Source organism: Peromyscus californicus, unplaced genomic scaffold (assembly GCF_007827085.1).
Source record: "Peromyscus californicus insignis strain IS unplaced genomic scaffold, ASM782708v3 Scaffold_4__1_contigs__length_199733344, whole genome shotgun sequence".
Taxonomy (NCBI): Eukaryota; Metazoa; Chordata; class Mammalia; order Rodentia; family Cricetidae; genus Peromyscus; species Peromyscus californicus.
Genome location: NW_026294562.1, coordinates 293,966 through 315,281, shown reverse-complemented (window position 1 = coordinate 315,281; position 21,316 = coordinate 293,966). Strand labels below are relative to the sequence as shown.

At 41.1% G+C, this 21,316-nt stretch overlaps 1 protein-coding gene across 1 annotated transcript; it reads right to left on the bottom strand.

Annotated features, from left to right (window-relative positions):
• Positions 1–433: 433 nt before the first annotated feature.
• Prdx3 (peroxiredoxin 3) lies at positions 434–13,306 on the bottom strand. The gene is made up of 7 exons (XM_052714025.1): positions 13,174–13,306; positions 11,826–11,961; positions 9,969–10,110; positions 8,756–8,891; positions 6,594–6,697; positions 1,431–1,596; positions 434–1,144 (listed from the first exon to the last, which is right to left on the bottom strand). Exons 1-7 carry the CDS (start codon positions 13,207–13,209, stop codon positions 1,091–1,093), a joined length of 774 nt encoding a protein of 257 aa, XP_052569985.1. The 5' UTR covers positions 13,210–13,306; the 3' UTR covers positions 434–1,090.
• Positions 13,307–21,316: the final 8,010 nt, after the last annotated feature.

Genomic DNA, 21,316 nt, shown 5'->3' with positions numbered 1-21,316 from the left:
AAAACCAAAACCAAACCCCAAGATGGACATAATTACCTTCATTTCACAATGAGAAAACAGATCCAGTCTCTTCTCCCTAAGGACTTTCCTGAAAACCCTACTCAGAACTCTGCTCCAACCCTGCAACTACCTGATTTTTACTGTATATTATTGGGCTTCTCCTCTAGAATCAAGAGCATGAAGATGAGGGTTTGTTTTTAAGTCATTCCAATGCCTCCAAAGGACAATCTGGCACGTTTGGCATTCCAGGAGCTACCAAAATAATGGATGAAAATTTACGTATTAGTCTTGCCTGCTAAATTTCATATTCCTGAGAATGGAGCCAGCATTATCCTGTGTGGCTACAGAGCCAAATGCCCAATAAATAAATATTTGTTGACCTAAGTCATCAAAGGATGAGGGGTGCCCCAGAATAAACTGACCCAACAGTTAATGATGTCAAAAATGCAAATATTTTAATGTCCATTTTTATACTACACTTTACATTCAGCACTTGAAGAAAATGATTATGGTGTTTTAAAAATGCAACTATCAGGTTAGACATAGTCCTTCATGATTATACCTCATCAATACCTAAGGACACTATAAGTTAATGAATACAATAAGAAAAATAATGGGGAAATTCAGTTTAATACACAGAAATTCAAGAGGAAATTTCAAGACTTTGATCAGAAGCTTTCAGTGCTGGTACTATGCGCTACTGCATTGTAGACCAATGTCCAGAACAGGCTAAGGAGAAGAATGCTTACCCTCTGAAGACATGATCTAAGAAATGGGGGACAAAAAAAAAAAAAAGAAAGAAAGAAAGAAAGAAAAGAAAAGAAGAAAAGAAAAAGAAATGGGGGACCGAGCATTCTGTGGGAACCAGTTAGCTATCAACAAGTCCCTAGTAAGGACAACTATGGAGGCAGCTATAGGGAGCCTGAGCCTGTCTCACAAAACAAAGCCATGGAGCAGTACTCATAAACAAGCATGATGAGGTTTTGTCATCTATAAATAATTTTCACGTTGTTGACGTTGTTGAAAGGATTCCAGCTATGGCTCTTTTCTGGCATGAGAAGCTTTGGGTGAACACCAGTCATGGGATGACCTACTGATGGACCTTCTCAAAGTACTCTTTGGAAGCTGTTGGACTTGGCTTGATCTGAAAATTAAAATTAAATTGGGTAAGAGAGACATCATGATACTAGTCTCAACAGTGAGCTCAGAGCTCCAGTTTTAAACTAAAATTTCTTCACTTTTGAAGATTAGCCTATTTTTTTTTCAAAACATATAGATAAAAGCTAACTAGCAGCCTGCGTAGGAACTGTCCACCTCAGTGTCACCCACCCACATGCAGCCAAGCACCTCTGTTGGCTCCCTTGATAGATTATTCTCGAGGCAGAGAAGACTTGGAATTGGGGCCTGGTGCTCTGAGGAAAACAACATACCGTAGGGGACTCTGGTGTCCAGTTGGCAGGACAGACTTCTCCATGGGTCTCCACAAACTGGAACGCCTTTACCAAACGGAGGGTTTCTTCCACACTGCGGCCCACCGGGAGGTCGTTGACACTCAGATGCTTGATGACACCATTAGGGTCAATAATGAAGAGGCCTCTGCACAGAATTTATCCTCATCAGTGCTAACAGAAGTAGGGCCAACAACTCTCATTTCTATGCTTTTATGTCTTTGATTCTCTTTTAGTAAATTCATTAAGATGTCAAATGCTTAAAAATGGGAGTTTAGGGACTGAAGAGACTGCTTAGCAATTAATAGCTTGTACTGTCTATCCAGAGGACCTGAGTTCAGTTTGTAGAACCCATGTAGGGCAGCACACAACTGCCTGGAACTCCTGCTCCAGGGGACCTGACATCCTCTTACAGCCTCCAAGAGCAAGTTTACCAGCATGCACATACTTCTACACAGTCACATATACAAAAATAAAATTAAACCTTAAAAAGAGAAACTAGTGCTGGAAAGATGGCTCAGAGGTTAAGAACACTGGCTACTCTTCCAGAGGTCCCGAGTTCAATTCCCAGCAACCATATGGTGGCTCACAACTATCTATAATGAGATCTGGTGCCCTCTTCTAGTGTGCAGGCATACATGCAGACAGAACACTGTATATATAAAATAAATAAATCAATCTTTAAAAAAAGAAAAGAAAGAAAAACCAACCTGGAATTAGTATTATACAAAAAGTTTTTCACCTTTTAGTAATGACAGATGCTTTGATAATGTCAGGCTACCATGTATAGCATATGTTATGGAACATTGCAAAACTGTACCCACAATGTGATGTATCTAAAAGGAACGAACTAGAAACAATAAAGACTTTTATTCAGTGACCTAGAAGGCATTCTTTAGACTCCCGTATCAGACTCTGGTAAAGTAACCACATATATGTAAGAAGAAGAGATTATGTTATCTACATCCAGTGAATATTTAAAACTTTCCCTTTTGATTTATTTGTGTGTGTTGTGTATGCATGCATGCAAATACCTATGGAGTCCAGAAGAAGGTGTTGGATTCCCTGGAGTAGGAGTTATAAGTGGCTGTAAGTAGTGCATTGTGGACCCTGAAATCGAACTCTGTCCTCTGCAACAGCAGTAAGTATCCATAACTGCTGAGTCATCTTTCCAGCACCTCACAATTTCTTTTTGTTTTTTTCCTCCGCATAATGAGACAAGGTCGCTCTACACAGTCCTAGCACTCACTAATTAGATCAGGCTGGCTTAGAACTCACAGAGATCTGCTTTTCTCCGCTTCCATAGTGCTGGGGTTAAAGGCGTATACCACCATATCCACTTCAAAATCCCTCTCAAAGGGATACAGGGACTTCAGTTGTCAACTACATAGGGAAAGGGCAAAATACAGAGGGGCTGCTTCTTCTCCTGTCTGAATCCAGGTTTTGGGCCTGATCTTATTCTTCTTGTGTCTGATCTCTGAGGGACCCAGCTGCAATCCCTAGAAAGTAGTAGAGGCAGACATAGAAAGGAACAGAGCCCACAGACTCTAGAATCTAGAGAGAAGACTAACTTGTCAGCTCTACTCAGCTTTCTCTGTTAGCCCCAGAAAGAAACTAGTAATAGTCACTACAAAATTAGAAGATCCAGTGTGGTAGTTTGAATGTAATTGGTCCCCATAAATTCATTGGGACTGGCACTATTAGGAGGCGTGGCTTGTTGGAGTAGGTATGAACTTTTTGGAGGAAGTGTGTCACTGTGTGGGTGGGCTTTGAGGTCTGATATATGCTTAAGTCACACCCAGGGTCTCAGTTCACTTCTGTGTTCAAGAAGATAAATAGATTAAAAAAATGGAAAAAAAGGAGAGGGTGATATCAGGGCAAGATCCCACCCAGCTAAGTTTCCAACTTGTGAAAAGGAATTAAAGAAAAGCTTAGTGCTGGGTGTGGTGGTGCACACCTTCCCAGTACTCCAGAGGCAGAGGCTGGTGGATCTCTGAGTTTGGGGCCAGCCTAGTCTATAGATCCAGTTTCAGGACAGCCAAACTTAGACAGTGAAGGAAACCACCAAAACCAGAAAGCTGGTAAAGATGTAATTGAATGAGGGGCCATGTTACAGTCCTAGTAAGCAGCAGAACTTGGAAGCTTTGGCCATGGGATTCCAGCTTTAAGGATAGAAGAAGGGTTATGAAATCTGCCTCCATGACTAAGAAAAGTTGCCAAGGCCAGGCATATGTCAGGGTTGTCCCTGAATGGAGGCCTAGTAGACCATTGCATAAAGCTGTGAAGTTGAAGCCTGGATTGTCTTGGAGACCCCAGGTTGTTGCAGATGCCAGAGCTATATGGTATACCTGCCCAGGAATGGGGAGTGCATCTAGCCCAAGAGAAAGAAGTGTGCTGCAATCAACAAAGCTGAAAGGAGTTGGAGATCTGAAGAGTGTTTTGACATCAGACATGGAGATGCAGAGTTTGGAGTTTGTCCGGCTAGGTTTTGGTCTTGCTTTGGTCCAGTATTTCCTCACCATGTTCCCTTCCCTATGTTTTGGAATGGTAATGAATATCCTGTTGGAAGTATGTGATCTGTCTTTTGATTTTATAGGGATCACAGTTAAGAGACTGCATGAATCTCACTAGAGACTTTGAATTTTGGACTTTTAAACATTGTTGAGATTGTGATAAACTATGGGGACTTTTGAAGTTGGACTAAATGCATTTTGCATTATGATATTGCTACAAACTTATGGAGGCCAGGGAATGGAATGTGGTAGTTTGAATGTAATTGGCCTCTATAAGCTCATTGGGAATGGCACTATTAGGAGGTGTAGCTTTGTTGGAGTAGGTATGTCCTTGTTGGAGGAAGTATGTGGGGGTGGTCTCTGAGGTCTCATATATGTTCAAGCCACATCCAGTGTCTCAGATCACTTTCTGTTGCCTGCAGATCAAAGATGTAGAATTCTTAGCTCCTTCTCTAGCACTATGTCTGCCTACATGCTGCCATGTCCCACCATGATGATAATGGACTAAACCTCTGAACTGTAAGCCACCCAATTAAATGTTTTCTTTTATAAGAGTTGCCATGGCTATGACGTCTCTTCACAGCAACAGAAACCCTAACTAAGACATACAGGAAGGAAGCATAACAGACTACACTTTCTCCTGCCACTGCTAACTATGGAGGAGCTTGGCTTTGGTTTACTAAGGAAAACAGTAATCTTGAAGTCAACAAGGCTGAGTTCCAAAAGGGTGCCAGCACTGAGTTTCAAGATGAGTTGGGTTCAGCTAACAGCCAGCCCCAAGGTGTAGCTCTTTTCTCCTTCATGAAGTTAGTTCCTGGGTCCCGCCTTCACTCCTGTTCTTGGAGACATCAAGATGACAGCTAAAGCCTGTGTTCTCATGAAGGAACACTCAAGAAGGCAGCATGTGAACATGGGACTGTTTAAGACAGAACTTTTCCCAGTCCCATCGAAGGAAAGAACATAGAAAGCACAGGCTACAACTGCCTGGAGCTATTCCCTAAACTACCTCATCAGGTTATTCCTGTACACCTACTGGAGACTCACCTTCATTTAATCTATGAGAAAACTGAGGCACAAAAAGGCAAATAACTTGCCCCAAATCACACAGCCTAAGAAGCCAAGTTTAAAAAGAAATCAAACCCTGTCTTGTTTGATTCCAAGGCTTATACAACACCATCTCCACTGAGAGAGAAAGAGAGACAGACAGTCAGACCTTCAAAAAGCCTTTCTCCCAAACAGTTCAATAGCTTCAGTGCCAGGAATAGCCATTATTGAAGGGCTTCTGGACTGTTAAAGAGAATGGATCAGTGGGACGATCAAGACACTGGCATTCTTTCCTAAAAGACCACCCAGGTAGTGGACTGAGCACACATCTTGGCCATTTCTGAAGACCTGCAACCCTCATAGAAGCTATTTCATCAGTGCCTAAGTTAAAAAAAAAAGGGGGGGGGGGCTTTTTCAGGGGGCAGGGAGGTGGCTCAAAAGCTAAGAGCAATTGTTACTCCTACAGAGGACTTAGGTTAGATTCCCAACATCCATATGGTAGCTAACAACCATTTATAACTCTAGTTCCAGGGGATATGACCTCCAAGGGGAGTGCTTGCACATGGTGCATAGACATACATGCAGACAAAACACACCCATATATATAAAATAAAATATATTTGGGATGTCTATTCTTGGATGTCAACCTGACTATATCTGGATTTAACTAAAACCCAAATGACTGGGCACACCTGTGAGGGATTTTTTTTTTTCTTTCTTCTTTTCCAGACAGATTTCTGTGCACTGGCTGTCCAGTACTTTACTCTGTAGACCAGGCTGGCCTCAAACTCAGAGATCCACCCACCTCTGCCTCCAAAGTGCTGGGATTAAAGGTGTGCCCCAACACCACTGAGCAATTTTTCCTAATTAAATCATTTGAAGTGGGAAGACTCACTTCTAATTCAGATCCTTGAAGTGAGAAGATACACCTTTAATCTGGACCACACCTTCTGCTGGCAGTCTATATAAAGGACATGAAAGAAGGAAGCTTGCTCTCTCTTTGCTTGCTTGCTCTCACTCTTGATAGCAAGTCAATTCCTTCACTGGCATTAAAGCTACTTCTTGAAGATTCTGGAGTATACTGAAGACCAGCTGAGACATCCAACCTCATAGACTGAACTACTACTGGATTCTTAGACCTTTCATTAGTAGACAGCCATTGTTAGACTAGTTAGACTAGTTATAGACCACAGCCTATAGACCATTCTAATAAATCTCCTGTATATAAATAAATCACACACACACACACACACACACACACACACACACACACACACACACAAACTGTAAGTTCTGAACTCTAATACAAAATCTAAATTAAAGAAAAAAAAGCTTCTGCTTCTGACAACGTTTTACCATCCAGGTATAGGTGGAACCAAAATAAATGCAAATTAAAGGATAGCGTGCGGCTATATATCCAAACCCTGTCTCAAAAAATCAAAACCACCAACAAAAAACCAAACTTGTATTCCTTCCTGAGAGTTTTACCAAAACTGACAAGCATTTCCTAGAATCTTTATAAATCCTCAAGAATTAAGATGACACTAAAATATGCAAAACCATCCCGTCTCTAAGGAGCAGCTCTTACCTGAGTGCAATGCCAGCACCTTCCAACAGCACTCCGTAGTCTCGGGCTATTTGCTTAGTTAAATCCGACAACAGCGTAATGTTCATGTGGCCCAAACCACCACTCTAATAAAAAGGCAAACAGGACTGGTTTTCTAAGGTGGTTCTACAAGGTCTGAACCATATACCAATGTTTAAAACTAACAATGATGGTGGTAATAGTAAATGCACATAAGAGAGTTCTGTTTAACTTCCTCCTGCAACCTGCCTAAAATAGATACAATTATATCTGCCATTATATATATATTTTAAATTTATTTTTATTTTGTGTCTGGAGTATTTTACCTGCATACCACGAGCATGAAGTGTCTGAAGAGGCCAGGAGAGGGCATCAGATACCCTGGAACTGGAGTTAAAACATGTTGTGAGCTGCCATATGGATGTTGGGAACTGAACCTGGGTCCTCTTGAAGAACAGCAGTGTTCTTAACTGATGAACCATCTCTCCAGTTCCTATTATTTTCTTGTATTAACTGATGTGTATGTGTGTGGGGAGGGTGTGCACATGTGTGGAGGTGAGGACAACTTTGTGGAGTTGCTCTCTCCTTCCACTTTATGTGAGTTCCAATGATAGAATTCAGGTTGTCAGGTTTGCTCAGCAAGTACTTTACCTGCAGAATCACCTCAATGGCCTATCTCCATTATTTCAATGATGAGGAAACTGAAGCCTAAAAAACTAAGTACTTTTTTTCTTCAGGACACTGCTCTAGCGTCTGATTGACCTTTATCTTTTTGAGACAGAATCTCACACAGTCAGACTGGCCTCCAATTTACTATGTAGCCAATGATGACCTTGAACTTTTGATCTTCCTGCCTTTACCTTTGGAATTCTGGGATTATAAACTATGCTAACCCACCTAGTTTATATGGTACTGGGGACTGAACCCAAGGCTTCTTGGTATATTAAGTAAAAGCTCTAAGCACATCCTGCTCTCTTTTTCCAATTGTTAAAGCAGTTGTTGAGATGAAAACTAATTTCTCAAATATAAAAATAAAGGAGTGTCAAATTACTCAAGTCACTGTTGTTAGTCCTGGATCATACCTAGTAAAATTTTGATTGTTTTTCCTAGCAGATTTCTAGACAACATCACACAGAACAGTATAGCAAGCTACTATGGGTTCAAGGTACAGGCCTAAGGAGGCAATAGACCTAGCCATGTTCCCTGTCTTACTCAGTCTGTCTCCATTACTATTTGAACCTTGGAAAATATACATGGAATGAGCAGTAATGATAATACAATGTCCAGGGAGTTGTTACTACAACAGTTTACAGACTGCTAATAGGCAAGGATCTACAAACGGCCTACTTCAGGAGGATATGGCTCACCTGGTACAGAGCTTATCTAGCATGCATGAAGCCCTGGATTTGATCCCCAGGAAGACATAAACCAGGTTCTGATCCTAGCACTTAGAAGTAGAGGCTGCAGAATTAGAAGCTCAATGTCATCTGAGCTAATACATCCAGTTAAGAGGCCAGCCTGAAATACATGAGACACTGTTTTTGAAAGGAAGAAAGGGGGAAAGGAAGGCAGGTAGGTAAGAAACTCACTTCAGACTGGCTATGCTCTGACAATCTCTAGGCTTTCTCTTAAATCTCTTATGTTAGTACAGGGGTCAGGGATAGCTGAGGAATGAGGAAGAGACACTGGTCAATGATTAGTTAGATAAGAGGAATAAGTTCTGTTCTTCTGTACAATAGGTGACATAGTTAGAACATACTGTATTTTTTAAACTAGCTACAAGAGGATTTTTGTTTTGTTTTTTGAGACAGGGTCTCACCATGTGGTTCTGGCTGCCCTGGAACTCACTAGGTAGACCATGTTAGCTTAAAACTCACAAAGATTCTCCTGCCTCTGCAGGAGTGCTGGGATTAAAGGTATGAACCACCCTGCCCAGCTAAAAAAGGATTTTGAATGTCATGGCCACAAAGAAATGATTGAGGAAACAGAGTACTGAAAAGCCTGATTTGATCCTTGCACAATGTATACATGTATCAAAACATCACACTGTATCCCATAAATATATACAATGTTTTTATTGTGTGGTCTGTATTATTTGTGATTTAGAAATGAAACCAAAGAAGAACAAAATAAAACCAAGGAAAGGTGACTGTCAACCAACCTACCTTCCTTGGTGTATTGATCCAGGCAAGATGGCTAAAGTGGGAATCCACCGAAACTGCAACCACTTCACAGTTTACATCATGAAATTCGTTGGCTTTGTCACTGAAAGCAACGATTTCTGTAGGACACACAAATGTGCTTGGGGAAAAAAGAAAGTTTCATCAGATCATGCAAAGACAAAAATTTAAGACATAAACATTAAGTTGTCTAAAAACTAAATTGATTTGCTTAAGGGGTGAAAAAAGTGAAATGGGCTGGGTTGGGGGCACATATCTTTAATCCCAGAACTCAGAAGGTAGAGGCAGGAGAATATTTGTTCAACTTGGTCTACACACATAGAGACCATGCCGCCGCCTCCCCTGACCCCCCAAAAAAGCAAGCTTCCTTCTTTCTAGTTGCTGGGCATGGTGGTATGTACTTTTAATCCAAGCACTAGGGAGGCAGAGGCAGGCTGATCTCTGTGAGTTTGAGGCCAGCCTGGTCTACAGTGAGTTCCAGGACAGCCAGGGCTATGGAGAAATACCCTGCCTCAATCAGTCAATCAGTCAATCAATCAATCAATCAATCAATCAATCAATCTGCAGGGGGTTGGGGAGGCATACTTGGAAGACTTAAAAAGAAAACCTGTACTTAAATAAAGCAGCCTTATGAAAAACTCATTTCTTATATACTACTTTCTCATTTTCCCAACCAGATTGGTATAAAGTTTAAACTGGCTTAGAGAACCATTAGTCAAAAGCATGTAATACAGAACTGTATTAAAGGTTGAGAGCATAATTCAGTGATGAAGTGCTTGCCTAGCATGCCCAAGGCCTGGGGTTTGATTCCTAGGACCACCAGAAAAACAAAGAGAACCATATTAAAACTCCTCCATTAGAATCGGGCGGTGGTGGCGCACACCTTTAATCCCAGCATTCAGGAGGCAGGCAGATCTCTGTGAGTTTGAGGCCAGCTTGGTCTACAGAGTGAGATCCAGGACAGGCACAAAAAAACTACACAGAGAAACCCTGTCTCGAAAAACAAACACAAAACACCCTCCATTAGAAGTAAGGTCATTTCTCCTATTCCGTTCATCACATGAGCTATAGAGAGTCAAGGTCAGAGAACAAAAATCAGAATCAATCTTCCTCTTCACTAGAAGAGGAATTTCAGCGTGGGTTAGAAAACAACACCAGCTCTTAGTAGGACATGAAAGCATTATAGAATCATACTTACAAATCCAAAGGGTAGAAGAAAAGCACCAAGTATTTCCCTTTAAAATCTTCGAGACTCAGCTCTTTGAACTCTCCATTGACAACAGCTGTACCCTTAAAATAGGGCGCATGCTGTGTGACAGCAGGGGTGTGAAATGTGGAACCTAAAAGAGACCACACCCTTGTATGCAGCTTGAAATCCACCACATCAAGCAATGCATGATTTTATTTAAACTCCTTTCATTGAAACTTATCAAATTATTTATCAGAACTGGTAATATGTTATTAACTCAATGACATGGTTCACTTCAATTGTACATCTTAGGTACAGTAATTTTCTCTTCAGTGAAGTTCTAAATTATACACAAATCCAACTCAGTGGTGGGTAGAAGTGTGTGTGCACGAACACATATGAGCATGAATATGGAGAATGGAAGACATCCTCTGGTATTGATTCTCAGAAGCCATCTACCTTTTTTTTTTTTTTTTTCTTAAAGCTTTTTCTTTCTTTTAGAGTCTCACAAACTTAAGAGATCACCAAGCATGTTAGGTGGACACAAGTGCATACTACCATGTTTGGTTATATGTGGGTTCTAAAGGTCAAATTGGAGTTTTTGTGCCAGCTTACTGACTGATTTAGCTATCACTCCAGCAATGAAAAAAAATTAACAACAACAACCAACAAAAAATAAACAACAACAACAACAACAACAAAATGAAAAACAGAAAGAAGAAATGAAATGCCCTGGGAACTAAAAGGAGGAAGACAAAGGAAAGCAAAGTCAGAGCCAGGGTTTAAAAAGACCCTTAGTATCAAGCAGCAGGGTTGGCTCTTCACCTCAATAGAGAGAATGGAGTCTGGGTGGTTCTGATGCAGGAAGACAGCTGTGTTCAGGAAGATTAGTCTATCAGGAAGGTAATGACTATAGTTATCTGAGAGAGAAGCACTGAGGTGTGGCGAGAGAACATCAAGAACAGACAGATGCAGGGCATGTTTCAATGCTGGGGTGGGGTACAGGTATAGCTCAGTGGTGTTTTGTGTATTCATTTTATCCAGTGGTCTTTTTATTACTGAGTTTTAATTTAGGTATCTTAGAGGAATTTCTTTTATTAAGTATATTATACAATTTTTTTCTTTTTCCTTGACTATGGTTTTCTCTACTCATTTCCTTTCTTTCCTGTTTCTTTCTGTTTGTTTGTTTGTTTTTTTGTTTCCAGACAGGGTCTCACACTAAGAAGGTCCTATTGGCTGGAACTTATTATGTAGCGCAGGCTGGCCTCAAACTTGTGGCAATCCCCTTGTGACTACCTTCCCACTGCAAAGGTTACAGATATGCACTCACCATATCTGGCCCTTTTCTTTTTTCTCTATCTGAAACAGAGCCTTCCTATTTAACCCAGGCTGGCCTTAAACTTGTGTTGATACTCTGCCTGCCTCATCCACCCAAGGCCTGAAATTTCAATTGTGTACTGCTACGCCTGACTTTCTCCATTTCCTTTTTTTCTTTTTTCTTTTTCCACTGAGACAGGGTTTCTCTGTGTACTCGTGGCTCTTCTGAAACTTACTCTATACACCAGGCTGGTCTAGAATTCAGAGATCCACTTGACTTTGCCTCTTGAGTGCTGGGATTAAAGGTGTGTGCCAACACCAACAGCTTCCATTCATTTTCTTCATATTCCTTAAAGGTAGATCTTAAATTTTTGATGCTGCCAATTACTCACTGTTCCTAAACAATTCCTTATGGATCTGGCCATCTCTACACATTCTCATACTGCATTTTTAAAAGCTCTAAGGACAAGTCTCATGCATAGCCAAGGTCCAGAGTTGTCGGCATGGGTTCTCTTTGCCTGGGTGCAACTAGAACACAGTAACACTTACTGGTGCTAAAGGAAAGCTTTGCTTGGGCAGAGGTAGACCACAGTATGTCTGTCAAGCAGGTTCTTCTAGAAGCAACAGGCCTAAGAACTGCTGAGGCAGAAATACCCCTTGAAATGGCACTCACATGCTGAGCAACCTGGAAAGAGAAATGCTTTCTATTAGGAAGACTTTCTGGAAGGGTGACTAAAGTCTGACCTTGCTGCTGTGGCCCTTTGTCAATGGTGGCCTTAGCTGTTCGTTTTCCCTGTGAACCAAATACCAAATCAAATTAAAAGCACATTTCCTTTTTCCTTCTTCCTCCTTAAAGACTGCAAGGCCGAGGGAATTGTAAGAACACAGCCTCAAGAATAAAAATCTCCAGATGACTCCAAAAATTCATTAAGGCTAGGCCAGGCTGAAAAGTTAGTTAAGCGCCCCCCTTCCCCACCCCCTCCATATCCGGTGCACACGTGGCCATATCAAGGTTTTTCTCAGAAAAGGTCCTTTCCAGGCTCTCAATCAAGCAAAAAAATAGGGAAAAGTTCATGCCCTGGGAGAGCTTGGCCAGTGCTCAAGGGAAGTGCTGGCTTAACTTTGATGCCCAGCATGGTTAGGGGAGAAGGCAGGTATTGCCTTGAGGCTGGCAACGAGAAAAGAAGGGGAAGATGGTTCGCAAGAGGATAGTAGCCTGCAGCCACCAGAGAACAGCAGGTAACAGGGCAGAGTCCAGCCTGAAGTGGGAGTAGAAAGCGGCTCCCGTTACTGTAGCACTTTGTTCACACTCAGATTTAAGTGTGAGCCCACAGCCACGTCAAAATGTGGCATCACTCCTACCATGGTAAAGAAAGGAAAGCAAACTGAGGTTCAGAAATGAGAAGTTAAGCCAGGCGTTGGTGCCGCACACCTTTGATCTCAGCACTCGGGAGGCAGAGGCATGCGGATCTCTATGAGTTCGTGGTCTACAAAGCGAGTTGTAGGACAGTCAGGGAGGGCTACACAGATAAGCCTGGGGAGGGAGAGAAAGGAAGGAGAAGTCACTTGCCCAAGGTCATATTTAGTGACAGAACCTAGAACACGGGACCCAATACGCTGGCCTACAAAGCCAGACCTGGGTGCTTTAGTGAGTGAAGAAGCAGCAAAGGGACCCTCAACTCGGAGAACCGAAAGACTCCGGGGGGCGCACCACCCGCTGGAACTAGGGGGACAAGCAGTTCTGCGCAGGCGCAGGGGCCTCTCGGGCCTCAGGAGGCCTCTCCGTGCTCGAGGTGAGTGTAGTAGCCAGTAGACCCAAGAGGGCGCGATCCGGTCCAGGAAGAAGGTCCCGGAGTCGCAGCTGTGTCATGCATCTGCCCAGTTGGCAGCCACTCACCGAGGACCAGAGCAACCTTCCCGCAGCGGCCGCCATCTTCAACGCGGGAGGAAAGGTAGCCGGAAAAGCCTGCGAGCAGCCGGTTCACGGAGGGTGTCTTCTACGTAGGGCGTGGTTTCTGAGCGGGGCTTCCCGTATGGGGGGCGTGGCCCCGGTGGGCGTGGTTGGGTTTGCAGGGTGGGGCTGAGGCGGGAGGGGTGTGGCTTACGAGAAGAGGTTGAGTGAACCGGCTTAAGGTAGAAGGCTGAGAAGGACCCATTCCTGCTCAGGGCGCATTCCCTCTTGGCCTCTTGAGTAGCTGAATGCATGTTTTCCTATTTGTTGTACCAACCTATAAAGACCTAATGAAAGTTATCAAGTAGATACTTATTTCCCCCATTTCCTGTTGATTTTGTTTTCTTAACTTTGTGTGGTGGAAACTTTCTGTCTGTGAGAAAATCCAGTTCCCTTTCTACCTCAGGTAGAATCTTCTGGCTTCTGCATTAAATGAAACGAATTTAGTTGTTTGAGTTCTATAATAAGCTAAGTGACTTAGAGACATCAAAGCTTACTGTGCTTGTAAACCTTTGGGATTGTGTGGGGGCTTCCATTTTGTCCTCTCCAAACTGGGATAATTGGGACACATTTTAAATCAATTTATTTGTTAACCAATAGAGTGGAGGGCACGGTTTTGAAGCTGCACATCAAACATAGAATAAAGTTCACATGGTATTCACAGTAAATGCCATCTCTAAGCTGGTATTTTCCAAGCACTGTTCTGTTATTAGTTTCTCAAATCTGCATATCATCTAAATAATATTTAATGTTTTCTTTAAACTAGCTCACTTTATTAAAAAACACAAATGATCTTATTTGACAAGAAATGTTAAACAGGAAAAACTTATAACAGTATAAATAGAAAATAATTAATAATAAACACACTAAAGCAAAATACTACAAAGTTCTAGCTAGATACAGTTACCTGCTGAAAGTCTGAGTTTTGTTAAAAAGAGAGAGAGGTGGTCAGAGGCATTCTCTTCTAGCTTCACAGAGAGCCTTCTCATTTGTTGTGGCCAGAGGACTGAAAGAGAATTCAGAAACACTTTTAACTTTCTCATGTTGAGATTTTATGTTATTATTTATATATTTTGCTCCTCACTATTCCAGAAGTATATTTCCTAAAGCTGTCCATGCACTCTTAGGTGCTACCCAGGGTATCTGCTTTGTTCTTTAAAAAAAAAACAAAACAAAACAAAATAAAAAACAAAAACAAGCAAACAAGCAAAACAAAACAAAAAACTGCCTTAGACCTAAAGATACAAATCATCTCAACCAGTTCCCCACAGCACCTGACTTGCACTTAACTGGTACCCAGTGTGTGTGTTTAGCAGGATCAAAATGAAAGCGATCATAGAATACTGGTGCTCAAATCTGTGATGGAATATAAATCAGACATAAAAAAGAAATGAAACCTGAGTTTGATGGCTCATACTTGTAATTTCAGCACCTGGGAGGCTGAGACAGGAAGATGGCCAAGAGTTCAGGCCAGCCTTTGCTACAGAGTGAGACTCACTATTACATAAGAAAACAAACAAACAAACAAACTCTCAGGTGTGATAGCACAGGTCATTAATCCCAGTATGTGGATCTCTGTGAGTTCAAAACTCAAAACTGTCTGGTCTACAAAGAGAGTTCTTGGCGTCCAACGTGGTGGCAAGAGTTTCCACCTAAAAACTGAGAAAAAAGATTCTAAAACGGAGCTAAAAACAGTTCCTAATTGTCTCTCTCAAATGAGCGGCAGCTGCTGGTTTGAGCTACTGGTGGGTTCCTTGCATGCGAGCTCAACCTGCCATATGGCGGGAGTGGGGCCTTTGCAAGTGGCACTTTGAGCTGCGTGGTGGATTTAGCCTTTGCTGGTGCAGAGCAAAAGGGGAGGTTTCTGGACTACACGCTGTTTGGATAAAAGCATAGACCCACATAGCTCCCAGAGCTGGTGGTAAACGTAGCCATGTTGGGAAGCTGAGGTGGGCGGAGCCAGCAGCCACAGCTGCTGCAGTTTAAAGCAACAGATTCACAATAAGACAGATTCATATGTAATAGTTTACAATGTGTGTAAAAGATATGTAGGCTTGAAAGAGACAAAAAAGATGATATATAGAGTTATAGAAACATAGTTTTAAAAAATAAAGTCTTTAAAGAGACAGTAAAGGTAGTATAAAAAATAAGCCACGTAAAAATGGATATTACACAGAGAATCTGCATTGTGTTGTCTTTGGGACTTTTAACTGCAGAAAAACATTTGATTGTAAAAGCTGTTGAGTTATGTCAAAATGTATACTTTAAAGGTACCTTGACTTCAAAATTTGGATATAAGGATATGTTGCTTTGGAAAAGAGTCTCTTTTGTTTCCACAGAAAGCCAGAGGCTATGGATTTGTTCAAGATTAAGATACATCAGGTTTGACCAGCCAAGACCCCCTGAAAGGTCTCCTATGACACCATGGCCCAGATGATCCAACATCCAGAATGGTTTCAAGGCAACTGGCTCAGACGATACAGCCTCATGGACTATTCCATAATCCTAAAATTTTCTGTTTCCCCATAAGATACAGCGTCCCCCTCCAGCAGGAAGTAGTCAGAGAAGCTACGCCCAAATTCCCAAATTATATGTAATTTTACTTTGTTAAGGTTAAAACCTTCCTTTTTGAAAAAAAAAAAAAAAGGGAAGTGCTGTGGGATGTTCTGTATGGCAAATGTGTTGCTGATTAGTCATTAAATAAAACACTGATTGGCCATTGGCTAGGCAGGAAGTGTAGGCGGGACAAGGTGGAGAATAAAGCTGGGAAGTGGAAGGCTGAGTCAGAGAGACACTGCCAGCCGCCAAGATGACAAACAGCATGTGAAGATGCCGGTAAGCCACGAGCCATGTGGCAAGGTATAGATTTATAAAAATGGATTAATTTAAGCTGAAAGAACAGTTAGCAAGAAGCCTGCCATGGCCATACAGTTTGAAACCAATACAAGTCTCTGTGTTTACTTGGTCGGGTCTGACGGCTGTGGGACTGGCGGGTGAGAGAGATTTGCCCTGACTGTGGGTCAGGCAGGAAAACTCAAGCAACAAGTTCTAGGCCAGCCAGGGGTGCATAATGAGACCTTGTCTAAAAAAAAAAAAGACATTGAAAGAAACCACCATGTGAATGAGCCTTGAAACCCCCATATGGGGCCTGGAACAATGGAAGGAGAGAATTAATTCCATAAAGTTGTTCTTTGACCTCTACACATGTACTGTAACATATACATCCACCCACTTACATATTGTATACTCCTAATAATGTTGATGATGGCAATGCATTTTTTTTAAACTATGTAATTGTCAGATGCTAAGAGGATCTGGAAGACATGAAGACTAACAGTACAAGCTTTTAATTTTTTTTATGACTGCCTTGGGGACCAGCCCTGAACAGCACAGGGCTCAGAGGGAACCCACAGAGTCAGCATGGCATGTACTAGACTTTTTTTTTTTATCTGAGGGGATTAAGGGAAAAGGACACTCACACTCTCTCTTGATGGTTTCCTTCTTTATTCTTCTGTATTCTTTCTACAGTATACTTTTTTCTACAGCTTATATACCCCAACAAAGTTTTTCAGGCAATATAGGAATTACAATGTTGTTACATTCTGTTCTTCAAGTGAATGATTACAATGAATACAAAACAAACAGTAAAAAACAACATGTTTTCCATAACCCTTACATGATTAAACATTTTATGTATTACATGTGAAAAACAAACTATCCTAAGAACCCACGTACATTCATACACAAACAACTTGTTATTAACTGTGTAGACAAGCAAGATATTCTTCTCAGTCAGGTCTCTTACTGGCGGGCTGCATTTTGCAGTCATAAAGAAAGGGTCAATTACTTTATCACTTATCTTGAAAGGTAATCTTATAAGGAATCTTAAAGGAGATCATAAACCTAAACTTTTATATGTGAAAAAGAATCGGTCAGCTCCACTTTAAGTCTTTAGGGTGCATACCCACTCATCAATAGTTTTTATATCAGGAGACTGAGGACAGAATTGGGTATAAGGAATTAATCACATTAGATCACCAACCAACCCTTGCAAGGAAAGTATACCAGCTAGTAACAATTGGGCTGCTTTGTATTTTTCACTTCAGCTATGTGTCCTTGTGAACTTTAGATTGCTTTCTGGGGTTTTTTATCTGAAAGCTATTATCAAAACATCTAATACAACCTGAAGTTATTATAAGGCTTTGTTTCAGCTAATGATGCACTCTAAAACCTGTCAACACATCTTCCAACATTAAAGTTAGAAATATTTAAGCTAGCTGGGCTACAGGGACTCAATTGTTTTTCTTAATCGTTAACCTAAGCCAAGGTTTATATGGCTCCTGAATAGAAATTCATGTGTTTTAGCTGTGTGACACTTCATTGTTTGTTTTTTTTTATCATCAAAACTCTATTTAAAGTAACATTATTATTATTAATTAGACAGTACAACTTAGGAAGAAATAATCTTCATAATAGTCCACAGGTAAAAATGCCCAGTAGAATAGGATGTTTCCATGAGATAAACACACTACTATAGCACGAATTGTATTTCATCTGAATGATAAAATTGGGGTAAATGCTGAAAGATCAGAGAGACAAGGGAGCAAACCATAGCCACCTCTTACCTCGCCAGCTCCTCAGCCTGAAAGGGGTGAGCTCCTGTCTCCTCTCGCCTTGTATTCCTCTCTCCACCCAGCCATATTACTTTCTGTCTCCACCTCTGTAGTGCTGGTGTAGCTAGAGTTTTCCTGCCTGGCCCATAGTCAGGACAAATCTTTGTCACCCGCCAGTCCCACAGCCGCTCAGACCCAACCAAGTAAACACAGAGACTTATATTGCTTACAAACTGTATGGCCGTGGCAGGCGTCTTGTTAACTGTTCTTATATCTTAAATTAATCCATTTCTATAAATCCATACCTTGCCACGTGGCTCCTGGCTTACTGGCATCTTCACATGCTGTTTGTCATGGCGGCGGCTGGCAGTGTCTCCCCCCTCAGCCTTCCACTTCCCAGAATTCTCTTCTCTGCTTGTCCTGCCTATACTTCCTGCCTGGCCACTGGCCAATCAGCATTTTATTTATACAGAGTGATATCCACAGCAGTGCTGGGATTAAAGGTGTATGCCACCCAAGTACTGGGATCAAAGGCATGAAATCCCAAGTGCTGGCTGGGATCAAAGGTGCATGCCAGCCACCACTGCCTGACTTTTATGGTTAACTAGTGGCTAGCTCCACACTCTGATCTCCAGGCAAGCTTTATTTGTTAGAGCACAAACTAAATATCACCACATTTCCCCATTTTGTCTAAAATTAAAAAAAGGTTATAACTAATATAAAAAAAACTGTATACAATAAGTACAGTAACTGTATACAATATATACAGGCAACAAATACACCAACAATGTCTAGTTCATTAACAATTGACAAATTTAGAGAAAATACTCCATATCTATTCTATCTTGGAGTCCAAAAGGTTGTATCTAATTCATTTTCTATTCTAACTTGCATTACCAAAATTATCTTTTAATGTCTCTCAATGTTATATATTTTACACCTCTTTAGTGAATTTCTTTTCTGAATCTGGTAATAAGGAAAACTATAACTATAAAGATTTCAACTCCATCAGAGACCCAAGAATGAAATAATATAACCTGAGTAAGCAGGAATTGCAAGCAAGTGACTTCCAAAAAATGTGAGAAATGACAGAAACAGCAGGCTGCCTGGACAGTGACCCAAGGTTCCTCTGCAACGTTGAGGCATCTATCTTCAACCTACAGGCCTTGAATATCTGATAGACTTATCTATGAAGCAGGATTTTCTGAAGGGCTATCCTACTTCTTCTTGTCAGAGATCAGTAGTCCTTTCTTTTGTGTCCTGTTTCTCCTATTTGGACAGCATACTGTCCAGCAGTCAAGGCAAGAGCAGTTTCTTGCCCAGTTGCTAACTTTTGCCATAAAGAAAGTAAACTCCATGTGGAGTTTCTTTGATTCCCACATCTTTTCTGAAGTAGATTTGTGCTGCCAGGAGCAGACATGTCTCATTGTCATAAAAAAAGAAAAAAAAATCTATGTTATTAAAACATCTTAAGGCTGGGCGGTTGTGGCGCACGCCTTTAATGCCTTTAATCCCAGCACTTGAGAGGCAGAGGAAGGCGGATCTCTGTGAGTTCAAGGCCGGCCTGGTCTACAGAGTTCCAGGAAAGGCATAAAACTACTCAGAGAAACCCTGTCTCGAAAAAACAAAACAACAACAAAATCTTAAATGCCTATTCTGCAGATCTCTGAAGTGTTTGAAGATGACCTGTCTATCTAAAATGTATCTCTGTTTGACCTTGAAAACATACCTAATATGACTACAAGTTTGATTGTAATGACTAACTACTAACTTTCATTTCTTTGTATTCTATTTAGTTGGTAATAATAACTTTCAAGGACTAGCAAATTGCATTACATTGTTAAAAGAACTGTAATCTTGAACAAGATTAGAAATATATGTACAGTATTTTCTGACAAAATCAATCTCAAATTTGTATCAATACACATAATTTGTATACAATATACAAAAATCTAACCCAATGTAAAATATTTAAAATTAGTAGTTGCCTTTTAAAAGTAGATTCAATAATCTACCTTTTTATCTTATCATATCCATATTCTCTTATGGTGGTATTTTATTTGTACTGAAATGTGATTTTAATTGTATGTTAATAAATAAAGTTGCCCGGGGGTCAGAGCTATTAGAGCCATAGCAAGAGCGTGGCAGTGGTGGCGCACGCCTTTAATCCCAGCACTTGGTAGACAGAGCTAGGTAGATCTCTGTGTGTAAAAGAATACAGCCAGCATTGGAGACACACGCCTTTAATCTCAATCCCAACCATAGAAGACCTGGAAGTCTTTACAGACAGGCAGTGATGAGGCATGGGTTTACAACCAATGAGAAGGCAGAACCGAAAGTCTTTATAAAGACAAACACACAGGAAGTAGCTCCTTTTCGGAGAGCTCTCTTGGCTGAAGCAGGAAGGGAAAGTGTAGCTAGAGTTTTCCTGCCTGGCCCACAGTCAGGACAAGTCTCTGTCACCCGCCAGTCCCACAGCCACTCAGACCTGACCAAGTAAACACAGAGACTTATATTGCTTATAAACTGTATGGCCATGGTAGGCTTCTTGCTAATTGTTCTTATATCTTAAATTAATCCATTTCTATAAATCTATACCTTGCCACATGGCTCATGGCTTACCGGCATCTTCACATGTGGCTTGTCATGGCGGCGGCTGGCAGTGTCTCCTTCAGCCTTCCGCTTCCCAGAATTCTCCTCTCTCCTTGTCCCGCCTATACTTCCTGCCTGGCCACTGGCCAATCAGTGATTTATTTATACAGAACGATAGCCACAGCAGGTAAGGCTCTTAGTTCTGACCTCTTGGCTTTCTTCTCTGAATCGGCTCTGTGTTTCTTATTTAATAAGACGGTTGGTTACATCTACATTCTCTCTTTTTTCTTTTCAGAGTAGATTTAATAATCTACTCTTTATCTATCACTCCTTTGTCTTTTTTTTCAGAGTAGATTCAATAATCTACCTTTTATCTTATCATATCTGTATCCTCTTCTTTTTCTCTTCAGAGTAAATTCAATAATCTACACTTTTATCCTATCATTTCTAGATTTTTTAGAGTAGATTCAATAATCTACCTTTTATCTATATCCTGTTTTCTTTTTTCAAACAAGAATTTCAAATCTAATTTCCTTTGTTTAGCCCATTATCAATTAACAACTAGTAACTAACTATTCTAAACAATGACAATTATCCATAACCCACTGAATGACCAAAAACCACCCACCCCACCTCTTGGGAATGTGGGTGTCATAATTTTTTTTAAAATTACTTCCTGCTGTCTGGAGGCAAAGGCATCTTTAGGGGATCCTGAAAAGAAAAATTTTGGGGTTAATTGTCAAGTTCTGGGAGAGTTAGCTGTATCATTTGTTGTCTAGTTTCTGCATAATGGGAAAATGCAGGGCTTGTCTCAAGCCATTGCTCAAGTAGTCTGTGAGGCAGGATCATCTTAGCTAGCCATCTCCAAATTGTCCTGAGCAGTT

What these genes read in the sequence shown, in the direction of transcription:
- Prdx3 (XM_052714025.1), bottom strand. Translation starts at nt 13,209, where the DNA reads ATGGCGGCCGCTGCGGGAAGGTTGCTCTGGTCCTCG. An exon ending in GGTGCTGGCATTGCACTCAG is followed by an intron (nt 1,597 to 6,593) that starts GTAAGAGCTGCT and finishes AATTCTGTGCAG; the next exon opens with AGGCCTCTTCATTATTGACC. An exon ending in GGACACCAGAGTCCCCTACG is followed by an intron (nt 1,145 to 1,430) that starts GTATGTTGTTTT and finishes TTTAATTTTCAG; the next exon opens with ATCAAGCCAAGTCCAACAGC.